The 20,833-nt window shown below is 35.3% G+C and overlaps 1 protein-coding gene across 1 annotated transcript in view; it reads right to left on the reverse strand.

Annotated features, from left to right (window-relative positions):
- Positions 1 to 20,833, reverse strand: part of NEK10 (NIMA related kinase 10) — a 79,978-nt gene that overhangs the window by 33,808 nt on the left and 25,337 nt on the right. Inside the window, exons 23-25 of the mRNA XM_026045563.1 lie at positions 17,624 to 17,699; positions 3,609 to 3,738; positions 2,966 to 3,036 (exon numbers count right to left, since the gene is read on the reverse strand). Of these exons, the coding sequence (XP_025901348.1) occupies positions 2,966 to 3,036; positions 3,609 to 3,738; positions 17,624 to 17,699 (277 nt within the window). The remainder of the gene's footprint in view (positions 1 to 2,965; positions 3,037 to 3,608; positions 3,739 to 17,623; positions 17,700 to 20,833) is intronic.

Genomic DNA, 20,833 nt, shown 5'->3' on the forward strand with positions numbered 1-20,833 from the left:
TATTTGAAGAGGACTCGGAAACACTGTGGACTCCAATTTCAGCCCAGATGTCCCACAGGACCAGTGCTTCACTGTGCTGCCGGGGTGAAGGGATACTCACTCGAGAGTGGGGGACTCTAGGTGTCTCTTTGCTCTAGATGTCCTTGCTGGAGCAAGGATGTTGGGCTAGATGATCTCTAGAGGTCCCTTCCAACCTTAACCATTCTGTGATTCTGTGATTCTCCATCCGTGGATATATTTAGAACTCAACTAGACAAAGCCCTGAGAAGTCCGGCCTAATTGGATCTGCTTTGAGAAAGGTCTGGACTAGGTTAACTCCAGAAGTCCCTTCTAATCCAAATTATTCAGTAGCTCCTGTTTCAGACACTCTAGGTTGATGTCTAGTAACAATAACAATATTAGGTCAATATTTAAATCTCTAGAATATTTGGGATGCAGGTTAAGGCATGAAATCTGAAACAGGTGGTTATTCATGTACTATAAGCTGTTTTAAATCTGTTAACTCCAGTGGGTTTGACAATTTGCTATGATTTCCCTGCAGAATAATATTGATCACCTATCGTACTGTCTATCATAACACTTGACCCAAAATCCTTTTTAAAAGGAGGTGACACAGAATCACTTTATTATTTCTAAAACAGTACTTTTTAAATAAACACTACCTCCATGTAAAGCAGCAGTTCTGAAAGCATGTTTTTCATCATTATAACTTCTTGATTTTAATCTCTTTTTACAGGCAATTGCTCAAATCTATTACGATTCRTCTCATTATCATAATTGTGTTAATCTGTTTTAATTAAGCTTTCATATTTCCTTTAAAAAGATGGGTTTTTTTGCCCTAAGAAATGCTCCACTTATTTCTCTTTTTAATTCTTGACTTTAATTCCAYTGAAATTAGTTAGAATTTTTAAGAATCATGTGAACTGTAAAAGATTGCTGATAGAGCCTTAATCCATTTTCCAAGTCTAGAAAGAAATGATTTGTGACTCATCACTGAACAGACTGATGCTCAATTCTGAATGACTTTTGCTGATTATGATTTCAAAACCTTCTTTAGTAGCTTAATCCACTGAAACTAATCTAATATACTGAATGCAAATTTCCAGTTGCAACATGTTTTTTGTTGCAACTGGAACTTTTTATGTTTTTCCTAATCTTTATTAACAAGAGAAAATAGRTTTTTTTTCTATTTATGGCATTCCTCTTTGAATAGGTATTGTGCTTCAATCCTTATTCAGAAATGAACTTCTTCACTTCTTTCCTTTGATGTTCTTAATTTTGTCTAAATGTCTCTTGAAGCATGAGCCAAAAAAAAAAAAAAAAGCCATTTCAATTAATATTTCAGATTAACCAACAGGCACCATATTATTTTATGTTTCCCACTGCAACTAAAGTAGGCAGGGTAAAGCTTATGTGATTGAGAATTTTAACTTTTCGTGCAAATATCTACTTAATCTGCTATTTAAACCATGCTGACTATCAGTAAAAGGATGACAATAAAATGGCAGCCAGTTTGATAATGATAGAGGGGCTTTTGGTGAAACTATTTAATACAGCAATAATATCTGTAATTTTAATACAGCAATAATATCTGCAATTATAATGGATAATCAATAGCTGGCCTTCTACCAATGAAATACTTTATTTTATGGAGTTTGTCATCACTGTCAAGAATGAAGAGCGATGAGGAAAAGAAAGGCTAGAACATCTGGATGAGTTTATCCAACTTTACTGATAAACATCAATTTCAAAATTTGTGAAGATAATGCAATAAATATCAGTTCTGGTATGACATGACACATGACACAAAGATATTTTCTGTATAGATTTGGGATGACTATRTTACTCTTAAATGTGTAGCAGCAGAGCAGTGAATGACTAAAGCCAGCTATTCTGCTGGTGAAAGAGAATGTATCATGTCTGTTATCAAAATGCTATTTTGAAAATACTGTTTGTACTGTTTTCAGTCTCTTTTTATAAATAGAATGCTAGGTGTAGCATTAGTCAGCTAATGCTACAGAGATCAGAAATATACTTATTTCAAAATTCTTCAAAATCAAAGACAAATACCTGTAAATATTTGAAATGACTCAATTACAGAAACTTTGAAACTTAAACATTTATTCTATTTGTTTCTATCCTCTCTAGTGACTTTTTTCAGTTTCAAGGTCTTGGATAACTGAACCTTTTCATAGTGTAAGAGATACAGAAATTCTATAGTCTTTGCATGGGAAAGTGTTTTTTTTAGAGATGGAATTCCACATTTGAGTGAGAAAGGAAAAAGATTTTTCTTCTAAGTTGAGTCTCTCTAAAATGGACAAGCTAAGCTGTTACAGAAGTGCACCAACTCACATTCTATAATTTGCCTTATGTGCTACATTTTCAGTAGGAAGAAATCTGTAATTATAGCAAAGAGAAAATATGATGATATAATGGCTGAGCAGAAAAAATACAGACTCATCTTTTCCCTTGTCATTGTGTTCTCTCTGCTTTGTTAGCATGTTTAGAAGTAGTGAGAAATGTATTTCTAACAATCAAATAAAAGCACAAAACGATGAATATGATCATATAGTGAACTATAGAAAACACACTGCAACAGTTGACCACAACCTGCACTCAAAAAAGTCTCCAAATGCTGTAATTTAATGAGAACAACATAGTTTTATGTGTAGTGGATTAACTGTAGCAGTGGTAGGGATAAACACCTTAGAAGTTTGTATAAACCCATACCTGTTGCCTAAACATATTGACTCTACTGGCATGTAACTGTTAGGCTTCTCTGTACTAACTGCATGTTATCAGCAGGGTGGGCAGATAGCACTATTTTCCACTAAATTAGGAGACATTGCATATTCAGAGATAAATACTGATGGTTGCTAAAGTCAATAAATTGTCACGTCATTACCAGAAACAAACAAAACACTCTTTTGGCAACATGTTGAAATAAGACGAAATGAGTAATTACCTTTTAATAGTAACTGACACTTTTTCAGAGTACACTCCTTCTGGCACAGGTTCATACACAGCCCCTACTATCTGCAAAATCAATAATCTACAGTTAATCAAAGAAAATACATTCCATATGAATTTTCAAGTACCACATAGCAACTTTTTCTTGGAATAACCTGAAATGCATTAAATCATCAACTTTATCTTGCAAGGCAATGTCTCTTCTTATTGGGTAGTCACATTAATGTATATGAACACTGTAGAGGAAGGGCATGCAACAGCTAAACAAGAGAAATGTTCACTAGCAGAAATGATATTTTCATTGGTGATCATCTTCTAAGATGGGAGGAATAAACAACCCTTTAGCAAATGCAATATTATAGCACTTCAACAACTTTCTTATATCTAAAATTCCCATCTCCAAATGTATACAAATGTGATAAAAATGTGCTAGTATTGAAAGTAATCATACATTATTATCAGCAAGCTATTTTTGTGATTATAATGACAACAGTTCATACAGTGATAAATATTTCTGCTCATTTGCATATCTGAAGCACCAAGCAGTTTGTGCTTCTATAATATTACATATGAATTCTTGTGAATCCAATGAACAATGCAGAAATAATTCAGTATGTTCATCTAGCAAATCCAAATACCTTAGTTGCCAAGGAGAGCATATTGGTGCTGTAGAATGGTGGGTTCAGGGTTGCCATCTGATAAAGGATGCATCCTGCAGCCCAGACATCAGCCTTCTCTCCATACGGCTCACTCTTTACAACTTCAGGGCTAAAAAAAAAAAAAAAAAAAAAAGCAAGGTAATCCGTAAGTGTTTAATTAATGTTTTTCACCTGGATGTAGGCTGAATGAAAAACAAAACAAAAAACTCCAGTTAGTGTCTAACTACTGCAAATTCTCTGGGCATATGCAACTACTTCCAAAAATTTCCTTTCCCTGCTAAACTCTGTAAGTGAATTCTTCAGAATTATTGTCTTCAAATGAGCTAGCACATTCACAATTTGCTTCTGAAAATGCATTTCAATAAAATGGACTAAAGAATGGTGAAATATATCACATCCTCTTGTAATTCAAATATCRAAACGGTTTGGATCACATTCCTTTATTTAGAACACTAAAGACAAGGGCTTTGCTGCTAATGTGAAAAAAATGCTCTCAATATCATTTTTTGCTGTGAAAACTGCTGTCCTGCACTGCGTATGCTGACATCCCTGATGATACTGCATAGACACTCATAGCCTAATGACAATTAAAAACATATATTGCAAAGTTCCATTTAAAGCAAATGAAAGAAGGTAGTAATTTCAGTTGTGACTCAACATGAAACAGACTTCCTTTCCTTAATTTTCTCAGCATCCATCATAAACTTTGATGGCAATAATTTATATTAAGAGGGACAGCCTGATGCTGGACTTCAAATCTTAGCAGATTTAAAACAAAGGCTGTTTACTTGGAGATTTAGTTTATTTAAATAATAATAATAAAGAGAACACTTCATTTCTTTCATCTGTAAAATCAACTTGAAGCCATTCTTATTTTCCGTTTGCTATCAGCTCAGAAATTGGAAATACAGAATCAACTTTTGACATTGTCATCTTTGGTAAAATATTCTATTTTCGAGTGTTGTACTGTATAAATTCGATTACTGGTGTGTTCTAAACAAAGTATTTTACCAGAAGGTATAATGGTATGTACAAAATAAATACAGAAATTTAAAATAAATGGGATGAGGTCCCTTAGATAAACTATTTTGCTGAGATATTTAAATTAACAGATTAGAAAATTATACCTGAAATCACAGCATGGGGAAATGAGAGAGATTGACAAGGGCAGACCTTTCTGATAAAATGCATCAAGCAAGAGAGAGATTTCTGGGTGAAGTCTATTTAGCAATTTCCCTTGAATTTCCTGCTGCTGTTACCATCCAGTATTTGGAACATGATGCTAAAACAGAGTATCATTTCTGTAATTGGACTGTCATTATTCCTCTCTGAGACACCAGGGACTTTGTCAAAAATTCATTTTCATTTATTAAATGCAGCTATTAGTATGTCACTTAGCGTGTAGATGGTAAGCTCAATAAGGTAAAAGTTTCTATCTTAGTAAAGTTCTGACTATACTGATACTCCATAAAAATCAGTCTATGACTCAGGCTTTACAACCTTTCTAGTGACCATTTTCATGGACAAAGACCTATAAAGTTACAAATTACTATTTTCAGATGAGTAAAAAATAGGAAAATAAACTGAGATTACTCATGCCAAATGGACGCAACTGCAAAAAGTGCAAAGCTGTGTAAGAGTCACTGAAAGAATAAACAGAAGACAACAGGACTTTTAAAGGTCATATTTTACACAAAATTTCATATATACGCATAAAGTTAATGAAGTAATTTGGTCTACTGGTTTATAGCGAAAGACTTTTTATTCCAAATACAAACTTAATCCATTTKCTTTTCCAAAAGGAGGATCTGTAGCAGAGTACTACCTGATCCAGAATAAGTGTCTGTATTCAGAAGTCAGTTTCTAATATTTTGAGCATTAGGATGAGTCCTGCCTCACACTGAAGTAGTAGTGTGTATTAATAAAGTAATATTTATCTTGGGTAATTGTTTTATAGAGAATTCACATTGTTTTATAGAGAATCTGTATTATCCTTATATGATAATATATGCTTTCAGGAGAAAGAAAAAATGTGTAGTTTACATTTTTAAATAGAATTTCTGAATATTACTTATTTATTCCAAAAAAAGCCAAGTAGTGAAATCCCTCATCTTGCTCTGCAGGCATTCCTAGCCATCTGCTAGTTAGAAAGGTGGGTGGGTTACAGTGCTTGTCGACTAGCAAAACCATTTTGCAGTTGAGTTGCATCTTTGGGCTCCGTGCCGTTGAGGGAGGCCAAGCAGAGAAAGGGCCCAGTTTTGTTCCCGTCCCCTGCTGCCCACAGAACAGCAGGGCCGTGGGAGGACGTGCAGCCTGTGCAACTCGCTTGACAACAGAGCATAAATTGTCACTGTCTGGTTAAGTCCAGGAGGAATGAGTAAAACCAAACCTTGAATTTTATTCCATAAAAATCCTACAAAATCAGTCTTAGCCACACATACAGGAAAGTAACTTAAGGGGATAGTGTCGATATTACATAGTGTTGTTCCGTGTTACTGTAAAAGCTTCTTCCTTTAGTTCTTATTTGGGGAAAAAAGAGCAGTAGCACTGATAAGATTTCTAGCAAACAGACATCCATATCACAAAAAGAGTTGATAGTTGCATTTCCATTGCTCTCAGGCAGGGTTGATCAAACTGCTGAGAAGCAGCAATGCAGATGTTATATTTTATGATATTCACAGTCTTGGATAGTGGAGGCACCAGCTATGTCGGGGGGGGAAGGAGAAATGTTTTGTTTTGTAAATAATCATTTGGTTCTTACAGCTGATGTATCGAGGATTATCACTGCAGTTTTCTCCTAGGTTTACAAATCACTGCTCATTTCCAAATTACAAATTCAGCTGAAAAAACTTAACGACAGTGGCATTATGTTAGCTATAGGAGGCTCCTTCACTGAACAAATGTCWATAGCAAAAGCAAAGCTGAATTCTTCCAGGCAAAGGACACGGAAATATATCCCCAGCACTATTCACTGTAGCTTTTGTTGAAGCTTCAATTTTGGCTTGRCTGAGCATACACTCAAGAGATCTCAGTATAACTTAGGAAGCTTTGTCTTATCAGTACCTCAAAAATCTGTCCAGAAGGTGGGATCTACTTACATTTTCCATGTTCCCAAAGCACAGCAAGGTTGGAGGGAACACCACTTCCAGTCTTGACATTTACATAAACAGTTAACAGAGAGACAGTTCACTGTTTTCTCTCTTCTATCATAAAATCATACAACAATTCAGGATGGAGGTCTCTAGTTCAATCTTTGCTTCTAAGTTAGGTCAACTATGAGATTGGAACAGATTACCTTTGATTTATCTAGTCACATCTTGCAAAGCTGCAGAGATCGTACAAGCTCCTCAACAGTCCATTTCTATATTTGTCTGTCCTAATGGAGTTTTTTTTTAATATCAAGTCAGAAGCTCCCTTGTTTTAATGAATGTCCTTCTTTTATTTAGAACCAGGTCTAGACCATGAAATTTAGACCAAAGACTGAGAAGGATCAAGGGGAGGCTTGAATATGAGCACCTTTTTTAAAGTTTAAATGAACCAAATGCCTCATTCCCACTCATATGACAGACCATGCACTTTATTTAATTTCAGTAGAATATGATGATTGGAGAGCRTTATTTAAAAGAAAACAAAATAAAACCCTACTCTATAATCAGTTCTCTGTTTGAATCACAGAAAGAAAATGTATTTGAAAAGCAGAAATAAAAATCTTCTCACCATTAGCATCACCCCAAAGCAAAAAATACAAAATACAGAAAATAGTTTCTTCTGGATAGCTTATGGTGAGCTACTAATACTCATTTGATATTATAGCATCATAATTACTATGAAAAGCATTGAAAAAGGAGGAGCAGGAGCCACAAAACAGCTTGAATGAAGGGTTTCTGTGAACATTACTAAAAACTCTTTGCATTTCTCACCTACAGAATTCACCACAAACCTTTTGGGRATATTCTGTCTATTCCTTGAGTGATGAAGCTGGAAAAGGATTTTCCATGACTAGTTAGATACCTAGCCTTCTCTTTTAGCCTAGTTTTCTACTTTGAGATGTATTGTGAAGATCTTTATAATGTAATTTGTTAGTCTACTAACCTGCACCTACTTTTCTCATTAGAAATTACGTTAAATATTTCTTTTTGTAAAACATGACATACAGATTTTATTCTTATTAAAAGAAACACTTTCAAACACCCTCTGCAGCCCATTAGAAAAAAATAATAATTTCCATTGATTTTTAAAATGCATGGGGGCAGGGAGTTTATTACCCTTAGTAATAAATCCTCATGCCACGAGGTAGGGAATGTAATTTTATAATGACTGAAGTCAGCTGGGAGAGATAACTTTCTCATACATAATAACTCATACATAATTCCCAACAGCATAATCTCCTGCACAGAAATTTCCTCTCCATTTAATTTAGTCTATGAAAAGCAAAAAAAAATTAAAAAAAAAAACCCCAAAATTGTCTGATGTCAATAAGCAACAATCAACTAATGACTGTAGGATATATACAGATTATATAACAATGCATCTTTTTAGTTTTTATTGAACTTTTTCTTCCAAAAGTACCTGTTCTGATATGGAAGGGAACTTAACACCAAAAATGGCAATAAACTTCTGCACAGACTGTCGCAAACTCAAATGTTAATGAGCACTGAAAAATTTGTATAAAACAAGAATCTTTAATCAGTAATAAATGATTAATAACCCACACCACTGATATTTCCTCACATCTGCACTGTCATTGAACAAAAATCTACAGAATAACAAACCTAATGGATTTTTTTCAGCACATATTCAATTTCTGCCTATTAGAAACAGTTGCACATGTTTTGCACTCTAGCTTTTGGKTTTGATTTTGCAATTTTGGAAATAAAGGTACAGACGTTGAGTTAACATTCAACTAGTAATTTGCATTTCCTTGAATTTACAGAACATTAAGCTAATATTATACTTAATTGCTTGCAGATGCCAAGTACATCAACTGGAAAATAATTTATGGGCTTTAACACTGTAGTTAGACAGTGTTCTAGAATATATGAAGAATGACTGCAATTCCCTTCTGATAAATACACCCATGTCACATTCTAGTACTAATTAGGTTACATTTAAAAAAAAAAGTTTATTCTATTATTCTTGCTCTTTTTTAATTAAAAAAGACATCCTCACACCTGAATTAGTTCATGCCCATGCATTTCATAAGCATGTTCCATATGCAAGATATATTTTTTTAATCCATAAGTACAAGAAGTCATCCCTACAGAGATGGTTTCCCCAGCAGAATGCAGAGCACATAACAACAGGCTAAAGAGTCTCAGATGTATTAAATTGTTGAGGCYGTAGTTTAAAAAATATTGTAAACCCCAACAAGAAGTAGTTCTGCTTTTCTGCTGTTCCAAATCACTTTTCCCCACTCCTGCCTACCAGAGCAGCACAAGTATATCTACAGCTGCATAATGAGTCAGATGATTCACCTGAAAAAAAAAGTCCAGATTATTTCTCAGCTGGAGCATTTCTTTGATCTAGTTCATCGCCATGTGCTTATAAAATTCTTGTGTTGGCCCAAGAGTGGCATGGTTGGTTCTCCTCTTCCCCACGCTATTTTTCCACTTTGATCTTTTCAATGACACATTTGATATCAYGGTGTTAGAAACAAGTGGTACTGGCACAAAGTGAAGACGTTTCTTTAGGGAGCTGAGATACTAACTAACTGCCAAAAGACTGGACTTTCAGTCATAAAAACAGCCTCCACTGAAATACRAATTTCGTTTTTTCTCTTAGTTCCCAATGCTCAATTGATTTTTTTCCTTTAATGTTTTGCTAGGTAAGCAAGAACCATTTGGTCAATCAAAATATAACTAAACTGAGGAAATAAAAGCTTCAGAATATCTCTTCTCAGCCTTTCTTTATTTCCTTGAATAGAAAATCTATATAAAAAGTTGCTGAAAAGACTRCAAAAGTTTTGAGAGCATATATGTGCTCAAAAGATTAAGAAGTATATTCAGCTACCTTGTGTCCTCCCATTTGTATTGAAGAACTCTGTACTTCTACTTCAAGTGTGCACATCTTTTGTAGTTAGAAAGGTTCAGGTATTTACCCCTCTGGCAGACATTTCTCCTTGAGGCAACTTTATATTTTCACTGATTTTTAACGCAGTGCTGGTGAAAACAAGTTCTTTCTGATTCTCATAGAGCATCATAAATACCTAGCTGCATAAGAACCTCCTCAAAAAAGTAAACTTTAGAACTTAAAAGTAAACTCCACGGATGCTGTCCTAGACGCATCAATACCTGAATGTTCTCATGCTKGAATACATGGAAAGCAGAATATGCTCCAAAACTTCCCATATCTCTCAACTGTTTGCCAAAATACTACTGGACAATTTCCAAGTCATCTGCTTAAGTATCAGCTCTAGCTGTTGGAACAAAACAGCTGCCAAAACTTCTCATAACGCACAGGATTGTATGTATGGAACACATGACAGTGACAACCTTGCTTAAATATAGTTATGCCAGAGACAGACTCGCAAGCTGGATTAAGCAAACTATGCTTAATTTGGCAATGTAGAATTCCCAAATAAATTGAGCGAATAGGAACTTAACTGACTCATGCTATCTAAACTGAACTAATTTATCTACAATCATTCTGACTGCTTTAAATATATGTAAATATATGTATATATAAATATGTGTAAATATATGCAAATATATGYACATATATAGATATGCATAAGCATACATGGTCCTACTGACAGACAGACTGGGCCTCTAAAGGCAGTGCATAAAACTACTTCACGTTTCCAGGATGTTTCTTTTTCAAATACTTGTGTCAAGAACAGCTTAATGAGCCTTGCAGGTTCTGTCAGGGAAGGTGATGCTGATAGTCAGATTTTTTCTCATTTTCAATATCTCACTGTTACTGAAGAATGCCATCAAGTATCACATTTCACATTGTAAGGAAAATGCAATGATTGTCTAATTAAACTAAAAATCTAATGTGCATAGTAATTTCTACTGGTTTTATTCTTCTGAATTCAATATCATCATATTTACCTCTGAGCAATTTTAAGGACAAATCAAAGTATCATCACAACCTAGTTTGAAGGTCCAGTATTACATACAGAGCCTGGGAAGCAGGCTCTGTACATATTCAAGTTTTCATTTACACCTGTTTTCCCTTCAGACACATCATGGAAGGAAGCTTAAAATGAGACTGTAAAAGACAGATCCCACAACTTTAGAAAAGAAACCTTCCCTTCAGTGTGATTTCTCATTAACATTATTTAAGGCAAACACTATTGCATGGTCCACACTTCTGGTATTCTTATACCAAAAAGTTCCCTGCCAAGCTGTCAATTTAAAAAAATAAATAAATAAATGTAGATAAATCATATCTCTTAAGCTGTGAGAAGACACCATCCTTGTACATAAGAATTGATGCATTCATATTCTTAAAGGTAATCCTAATATGCATCTAATAGTCATTTTTCAGACTTGATTCCTTTTAACCAGTACATTACAATCGCAATTTCCTATAAAATGCTTGGAGGATTTGCCTTAAATCTGCAACTGTAAAAACAGCTCAAAAAGGAAAAAAAAAAACAGCAAAAAAAATTAAAACTTTAATTTATGGAGCAAAAATCTGAACACTTAAAAAAAAACCCTGAGCACTTAAAAAACAGATAAAAGATTTTGCTTACAGTGTTTTATGTCCTTCAAAATAAATTTAACGCCTTTGTGCACACAACACAGTCAAGCTCCTCAATAACATGAATATTTAAAATTGACAGGGAGATGCAGAAAAAGAATTTTCTGCAAAAAGATGACCACAAGCAGGGGCAAACCCAGTTCTTCAGTAACCCTAAATAACCTTAAATTTCAAAAAAGCAAGTTCATAAAAATTGTTAATGTCACCTAACTTTAAATTTCCATAAATTAGCCCTAAACTGAGTTAGTGCTCTAGCTCCCTCTATAGGAAACAGAGATGCACATCAAGGAGGTGATTCACCTCATCTTGGAATAGCTGTTTAGGATAGATGGGATGTAATTCCAGCCAAAGTACTGTTTTTTTCTGTGACACTCTGTAGTCATTCAGCTGCTTTTCTGGACAAAGATGCCTAGTTTTTGAACAGTTGCATTTAGGTAAGATGAACCCCAGCTACACACAAGTCTTCATTCTGACYAGATTAGATGATTTTTCAAGAATTTGGATTTCCTGGAACCTAATAAACCAGGTTTAGCAATCATGAACAGTTTATATTAAAAAATAAAAGAGGGAGAAAGCAGTTAGATGAAGATTTTATCTCAATATAATGGTGATATTATTGTCTTTTTTTTTTAAACACAGAATTTGTGCAATTCTCAAATCTAAATAAAGTCTATTGATTCAGATACCTGCAAAGACCCTCATGAAAGCGAGTGAACTAAATATGAGCACAGAATCATAACATAAATATGACTATTACAATGTTATGTTTAAAACATGGACATATATTGCTAGATATTTTAATATTAAACAAGTGATTAATTAATTGATGGCTCAGTTACAAACATCAGCAGAAAAGGTATGTCTACAGGGAAAATTTGACAAAGACTACGGAGGAGGAGATTTGAGACATATTATTCTTTTCAATTTGCTCTCTGAATGTGGCAATTGGCACCCTCAAGATTAAAAAGTATTAAGTATTTAATAGTTTTCTTCTCTTTCCAGGAATAAACTAAGGCCTTTATCAGCTTTTCAGACAAAACACTGTACATAAAAAACAACTAATCAACTAAACCAACTAAAGTCTACTGGCTGCTCTGCTTTTCAGATGACTCAAACAGAATTCAATACTCAGCATTGATTGAAATAAACACTATAATTTCTCCAGAACATCTTCTCCTATTTGTCCTTCCCRGTACAGCCTGGCCAGGCAGTTCTGTTCTCCCTTCCACACTAGCCCAGAAACATACTGGGTACAGAGAATACAAATAGACAGGAATAACACCTCTGGGGAAGAACAAGATTTCCCACTGACCCTACCAGGAAACACTTGTTCTTTAGCAGGTATCAGTGCCCCCTTCCAGCACTGCCAACCCAGATATCTATTCTAGTTATCATTCTATTTATTTTTCTCTATTTTAATATTCCTTTTATCCTAGAAGAATACTGCAATCATTCCGTTTCCCACTATTCRGTCTTCTTGCTTGGCCTTTCCTTCAGTCAGATACTTGGCATACCTCATGCTGACTTCAGTAATTCCGATGCTACATCTGACAACTTCAAGTAGGGAGCAAAAGAGAGAGAAAGGAATTCCAGCAAAAAATTACCACCAACATTGGACTAAAAGACATTTACTTTGGTTAAATGACCATTWTTATTCCAGTACAAAATGCTCAATCATTACATTTCTGATTCCAAAGGGATTAAAAATTGGAAGTCTTAAGTTATTTAAACAACAGATTCTGCCACTCCTGAAATAACTGTTATGCAAGTTCTAGAGAATTATTTCTGAGAAGTACAGTGTTGATTTGATCTGTTATCTTCATAGATTAGTACACTTTCAGATAGCAGATTAACTTCATCATAGACTGTAAAAATTCTTACATAGTGCACCCTTATTTTTATGTATTTTTTCGAGTATTAAAGTAACTCTTTAGAAGGTAGATCAGCATGACTCTCCTGCTACAATAGGTATAGGTAATTTCACATTCCCCCCAAGAAAAACTCTTCTATGACTTTGTAAGATCATTTGTGAACTATTCTGAGTAAACTCTTTCTATCAACAGGAGAGAAAGAGAAAAGAATAAACACCTGTATAAACTAGACCACATTACTTTCAGTGTGGCTTTCTCACAGTCCCAAATTTTGTGTATTCTGTCCTTTCTAGTATTAAGCAAGTCTTACAGTGTGGGCTTTTAATTTCCATTGAAAAATTTCCTGAGATAGAGATCTTTATGTGTTCTAACTTTTGTTTCACACCATCCAGTCTTGTTCCAATGCACAAAGCTAATAATGCCAAAAGCAGTGTTAAACAGGTAACTAATGTGTCTTCCTGTTTCAAATCCAGTCAACTTGTTATTTAGTCAAACTATATAAAAAAAGTTAAATCCCTTGGATGTTTTTTCAGGAGTCAGTATGCCCACTACTTTTAATATTCTTCCTTGAAGTTGATCCAGTTTATCTTTTAGTAATGGTATGTCCATAGTGAAACATAACATGCGATGCAATGTTGCACTGCTGCATACAGAGAGAAACAGTTTTATGCGCCTATCTGCAGCTATATTGACTCTGAGGATTTCACCTTAACATAAACTATATTTTTTACTGACAAATTTTATTATAAACCTTGGTTTAAAGTACAACTGCACTATCACAATTATGTTTCTTTGCTATGCTTCATTTTCAGAGCCAATACCTGAATTAATTGTCCTTTAGCAGATCCTATTATACAGACATTATACTAATACACTGACAGGATTATCCAACTTCTGGTAATTTTCTAGGCAAGGCAGCAAATCCTCACACTGAATAGTACTATCAGATGATATCATGTATTGTGGCTTATTTGGAAGGTAACTTTATAGCTAGGCTCAGGCTTTTTTCTCACTGAGAAACCTAGTTCTCTACACACCATCCATTACCAAATTTCCACAAGCATTTAAAGAACCTAAACCCTCAAAACCTGGTTGAAATTGGTGAAATGGTTTAAATGTTATTTCTGAAAAAGGAAATTACATGAAAAACTAGCAATCAGCATGATTACACAGCATCATAAAGCAGCCTAAAAATTAAATAGTTAGAACTAAGTACAACATACGCTCACATCTTTAATTACCCTTTGCAACAGGAAAAGGCTTTAAATAAGTGAAATGTTACCATATCTGCCAACAGAATGAACAATAGTAATAATTAAAAAAAMCCCTACACAGATCATAAAATCCTGTCACGATAGTGAGTTGTGCAATGCTCTTACAAGAGATGGCAGTACAACTAGAAGCAGTGATCAATACTAGAACTGAAATTTGGGTAGCTGACTGGGTGCTCAGTGGACACAAATGAAGATTAAGGGATATTTTCTCCTCTGCTGCAGGACTGATGAGGGACACAAGGGAAAATATTGACTGTAATTACCAGGAAACAGAGAAGAGTTTCTCAAAATCCCGCAAAGAGATAAAATCTCATCTCTAACAGAAGAAAACTTAAATCTTACATAATATTGTTCTACCCATCCATTATCTATCACTTTAGGAGCAAACAATGATGCTGTAGACAGATCAAGTTAACACTCCAAACACCACAAGTCACCCTTAGATGATTCTATATGATACCTGAGGGATCTGCTCTTTCTCACAATTTTTCCAATAGCTTTTCAAATTAGTAAAAGTTTTCAAGGAACTGCAATAGGGTTCTCTATTCAGTTTCAGCATCAACACTTATATCATTCCCTGAAGTTTTTTTCTAAAAATTTCTGTATACATACACAATTAGAATCATAGAATGCTCAAGGTTGGAAGGGACCTCCAGAGATCATCTAGTCCAACCCCCTGCACACGCCGGGTCTCCTAGAGCACGTGTCACAGKGYTGCGTCCAAGCTGGTTTTAAAGATCTCCAGAGAAGGAGACTCCACAACCTCTCTGGGCAGCCTGTGCCAGGGCTCTGTCACCCTCACTGTCAAGAAGTGTCTCCTTAAGTTCCTGTGGAACTTTTGGTGCCTCAGCTTGTGGCCATTTCCTCTAGTTCTGTCAGTGGCCACCACTGAAAAGAGGCCGCCCCCTCCTCCTCACTGCCTCCCTTGAGGTATTTATAGACACTGATCAGGTCCCCCCCCAAGCCTTCTCTTCTCCAGGCTGAACAGGCCCAGCTCTCTCAGCCTTTACAAAAACAGTTATCATAACCATGGCTCAGCTAACTTATCCTTAGATCTCTTGGTCCAGTGTTCCTAGGTCTCCTTCATAACCCAGAATTTTCTGTGTGTGAAACAAAGAAATGGCAGGTTTACATGAAAGAAAACATTGTTCTTTACATGCACTTAGGATTTGCCATTTCTTCCAGGAGGGCCTTCATGCAGCTGGATTATAAAGACTTGGTCACTGCTAATTTTGGGCACATTGTTTTTGGTGACTTATGGGGCTAGGAAAAACCTTCAGAACTCACCAGTATTCCCTTAAARCAGCCAGATCCTCAATGTTTAGTGCATTAAACATAAACACATCCATTTAATACATTTTGCCTTCCAAACATGCACACTGCTAGACTTCCTAACTCAAGGATCTAACCAATTAAAAGGAATTGAATCACTTTTATATTAGAATTATGTATTAGTAAGAAGTAGATTTAAAATCACAATTACAAAGAGGAATTGTATAAGCTCCTCTCTAAACATAAAACATAATACTGCTATAATTTTATAATGACGCAGTTTCTGAACTGCACTAGCAGATTGATTCATTACTTGCTCTTACTAATCAACCCTAAATACAAAGATGTTTATTACACAGTGACATGTCTTTCCTGGCACCTGAACCACTCTGCATAATGCCATATATCCAAATCTAAACAATAGGCAGGTTTCACTTATTATTTTGTTTCTGTACTATGTTGTGGGCTCCAAGAAGAGTAGGTTGCATTTCATCCTACCCGTAACTATTACCTTTTGATTCAGCAGAAAGCCATTTTTGCCACTCTAATCTGACAATGTTGTCTTTCAGCTCTCGCTCCCCTTTCCTTTTCTCCTGCAGGAACTAATACTGCTGCTCTGGCTAGATGTGCATTCCTAGATGAGGAACCTGCAGACACCGCAGGGACCTCTGCAGATAATGTAGTCCAACCCCTTCGGCTCCAACAAGAGCACGTTGTACAGCATCTCATCCAGGCAGGTTTTGAAGATCTCCAGAGAAGGAGACTCCACAACCTCTTTGGGCAGCTCTGTCACCCTCACRGTCGAGAGGTTTTCCCTCGTGTTCAGATGGAACTTCCCGTGTCTCAGTTTGTGACTGTTGGCTGCTGCTGGGCCCCGCTGAAACACGTCTGGTCCCACCTGCTCTACAGCCTCTCTTGAGCTCCTGGCCACGCTCTCCCATGGCATTGGCCACAACGCACCTCRGAACATCAGCGGCCTTCTTGGACACAAGGACACACTGCTGTGTTTAACTTGCTGTCCATCAGGGCTCCCACAATACAGCAATCTCTGATGGCTGCTATTTATGCATCATGAAACACAAAGATCTTATTACTCTGTCCTGCTCACATTTAGTTCATTTTGAGATAATCCAACGTGTATAATTATATGCACTGTTTCCATTTGGAAGTGAACCTTTTGGATGGGAAATGCTTCTTTTCCAAGCGTGCCGGAATCTTTTTGAAGTTTAGGCAGCTGTATCAGTATGGCAACTTAACATTTCAGCTTGCAAACAAATGGGATGCCAAAGGAAGTTTAGCTCAGACTGAACAGTATATCAACTAAGGCAAAATTTTAGATTTCTCATTCACACATTCACTAAGCTTAAATTGCAAAAAAAAAAAAAAAAAAAAAAAAAGTGTGTGATGCTTTCCCACAGCTTTTGTTTGCAAATTTTAAACAACAGAAAATAGTTCTACAGTTCAATCATTAAAATCAAATGGCCACTGATCTCCGCCTAGAAGTCACAAACACCTATTTCAAATATTTTTCAGAATGTAACTCRTTCATACGTATAATGTAACCAATCAGTTTAGCCACATTTAAATTAAAAGCCATTAAAATCAAATTCTATTTATATATATATATCTTTTTATAGCTTGAAAATGCTTTTTTCTCTTTAAGGGTATGGATAGATAAATAAGTTACTCTAGAACAGAAGATGTTTCATTTTGTGTCAGTCTAATGAACAGTAACTATCCATATACAAAAAGAAGGAACTACTACAGAGTAGCTGTGCATTTACTTCTACCTTGTACCTTTTGTAAGGTCTGTTCTAAGAAAAATAACCATGAAAGATGGAAGCAATTAAATATTGTGGTTTACTCTTACCAGGAATATAGAATGGTTCCAACAACTGATGCGAGTTTATTGTTTTCTTGCTTTTGCTTTGCAAGACCGAAGTCAGCTACAAAAAAAAAAAAAAGAAAAGAAAAGAAAGCGAGGAATGGTTTATATTTATATATAAATAACAATAACTACCCTAACAATTAAATAACTGATACTTAATGCAGGTTCACAACAGTTGACAAGCATTCTTTTTAAAAAAAAAAAATCTTTTAAAGCATGCAGTAATGCCTATCTGCCTATTTCCACATTAATCAATGAAATATGTTTTAAGCAGTCATGACATTTAAAAATATAAGCACATAYCTGTTGCTTTTAATCCAAACTATATGACCAATTGCAGATTTCTATTAATATTTCCCAATCAACTATATGACAGTAATAAAGTATCAACAAGTAGTGATCTTATACCCAAATTAATGGAAAAAATAATTATGTAGCTTTATTTCAAATTATGATAAACTTATGTGAAGCATGGACTTCTCCAAAATTTATTTTTGAGGAGTATGGGAGGTTGAACATCAGAAAAGTTCACGTTAGAAGATTGTACTTGTTAAGTAATAATGGAGAATCTAAGTCTTAATTTATGACAAAAACTGTAAAATCAGATTATCATGAAATGATGTTAACTGCCTTTTGTGCACTTCTCAGGTTACCTCTTTCACATAATTAAGTCACATACATCTTTATAGATTTTTTTTTTTTATCTAATCTTCATTAAAACAATCTCGAGTTCCATAGATCAGTGCTGTACAGCTGTCTCAATACAACAATGCAGCTATAATATTGCACTTTACTAAATCTAAATGCAGAGAGCAAGAGAAAAATTGCTGTATTCAGTTAAAGAACTGTTAATAACACATTGCATTTTAATGCCATAATAGAAATGGTAAGATTTGAGTGGGTTAAAATATTTCAAGGTTCCTTGTCTATGTGGATCTAGACAGTATCCTAACTGTCCTAATCCTGTTAGGCAAGTAAGGCAACACCCATCACAGCATTCTCACCCCAATTGCTTTGAGGTGAGGTAGTGTATGAAGTTTAGTTCAAAATGCTTCTACTCATCAAAGCAGCTGTGGATCAGAACTAAACACAGGTAAGAAAAAAATAGTTTCTGCTGGTTCTTGCTTTGTGCGAGGCTCAAAGGTCTGAAAAGTAGTAGTTGTCTTACTCGAGAAAGACTTTGATAAGAAACTTTAATCTAGGCATCCTGGCCACAGATTATTTTTTCTTTGGGACTGTAGTTCTTCTTTGTAGTGCTGTATTGCTTTTATTGCTGTAGTTCTTGGAAAGCACAGGTAGAAAGAATGTTAAATTAACAGGATGTGTGAAAAGTCTCCCTCTTGCCCTTGAGTTAGACTCTTCAGGCAGTTCACCTGAGGGGATAATATTCACAACATGACCTGAGATTTTTGCAGTGTTGATACTTTCCCTAATTTGAATAAATCGTTCTAAATTCACTGCTTTTGAGCTCTTCATATAACTAATATTTTAAAAAGAGAGTATTAAGAATACATAAATTCAGTTCCTAATGCTTGAGAAATTTAGGGATGGATGTCCCTACAGTTCTAGTTAGTAGCCTGTTATTCAAGTTCATTTATCTTAAAATATTATTTTTCATCTCATCTTACTTCAAAGGGCTGAAAAAGTTGCAGATCAGCTTTTTATAATGTAAAATATCTTGTGGCGCATTTCTTGAGTAAAATTTGTAAGTCATCATCATATTTATGACTATTCCAGGCATATGAAATTTAGCAAGACAGGATCATTGTTCCCAAATACACCTTCCTAGACAATCTATATCACATACATATTATGTTTGTATGTTCCTATACCAGGAACTGTTCCCCACTTAGAACTGTAATTTGTGAAGAAATACATGATTGTGCATTAAGTTATCAATAGTTTCCAGAATGCTCAATTTACTATATAAGATTAAACAAAAGGATGGAAAGCTCCACTCAAACTCTTCAGAAAGCTTTGAAAATTAAGTACTATAAGCATTTCCTTGAATCTTTTTATCAAGGGCAGTGATCCTGATACTGAAGACTGGTTATATGACCTGCAAAAACAGCATTGCTGTAAGTGACACTGCAAAGTAATGACTAATGCACAACAGAGTAGTTATATCACTAGACATCACCAGACACTTGTGTTATTCTGTGTCTGGCACAGAATAAGACAAGAAGTCTTTTAAAAAGCACACACAACAACCAATTCTAAATTTCAGAGTTAACGTGTGGCTTTCCTCCAAGATTTGCCAACTACATGAACTTTCAAGCCTCCTTTGCTTTACTGTTCTGTCACTTTGTGACTGCCTTCTATGATTAGAAGTATATGGGAGAGGTGATTTGTCCCATCATCAGTATTCCGCTGCCATACAATAATCCTTGGTTTCAGTTGCATACAGATCCCCTCTGCTAATTGCATTATTTGCACTAAAACATAAACAGAGCACATCCTCCATGAAAGCATATGAAACTCTTYCCAGATCTCCTTGATAGCAGATCTGAAAGGTCTCAAAGTAGTTCCATAAAACCTTCTTTGACCATCAAGCTCTGTATCTTGTTGAAATTAGAAGGCATTGGGGAAAAATGATGTACAGAGTCTTGCAATTTGCCCTACGGACACATGCAACTATGAAACTTTAGACAGAAGTAGCCTGTGTTAGAAACAAAACACAGATGCAGTAAGATACAGCTGCAGTAAAAACAGATAACACAACAACTGCATGTCTACAATCAGAAACAGAGATCTTTTATCACCATTAATATGGCTATGAGCAGATTGCAAATGTTTGTTTTCCTGAGCTTAAAAGAGCTCAGAAAAGTTTGAGGTGAGGCAGATTCAATTCCCATGGGTAAAAGACATCATAAGAAACATGGAAGTATTATAATTGACACATGAAAATGAATCTGGTTTTAGCCTCCTGGTCTTACGACTTAAAATAAGCGAAGAAACAAAGACTCAACAAGAATAGTGTCATTCAAGATTTAAAAAAAAAAAAAACACACTGTGAACACACAGATTCAGAAGCTCTCCCTATTGCTACCTCAGGTTGTCTTTTTGCAGGAAAGCTACCGCAGGCATGTTCAGAGACCATCTCTACAAAATGTAGTTATCTGGAATGCAGAGTCATCTGCCCGTTGGAACTCTTGCCTTCACTGAGCTTTCCCACTACGTCCTAGCCCATTA

The sequence above is a fragment of the Nothoprocta perdicaria genome, unplaced genomic scaffold (genome assembly GCF_003342845.1).
Source record: "Nothoprocta perdicaria isolate Ctin4 unplaced genomic scaffold, notPer1 scaffold_40, whole genome shotgun sequence".
Lineage (NCBI taxonomy): Eukaryota > Metazoa > Chordata > Aves > Tinamiformes > Tinamidae > Nothoprocta > Nothoprocta perdicaria.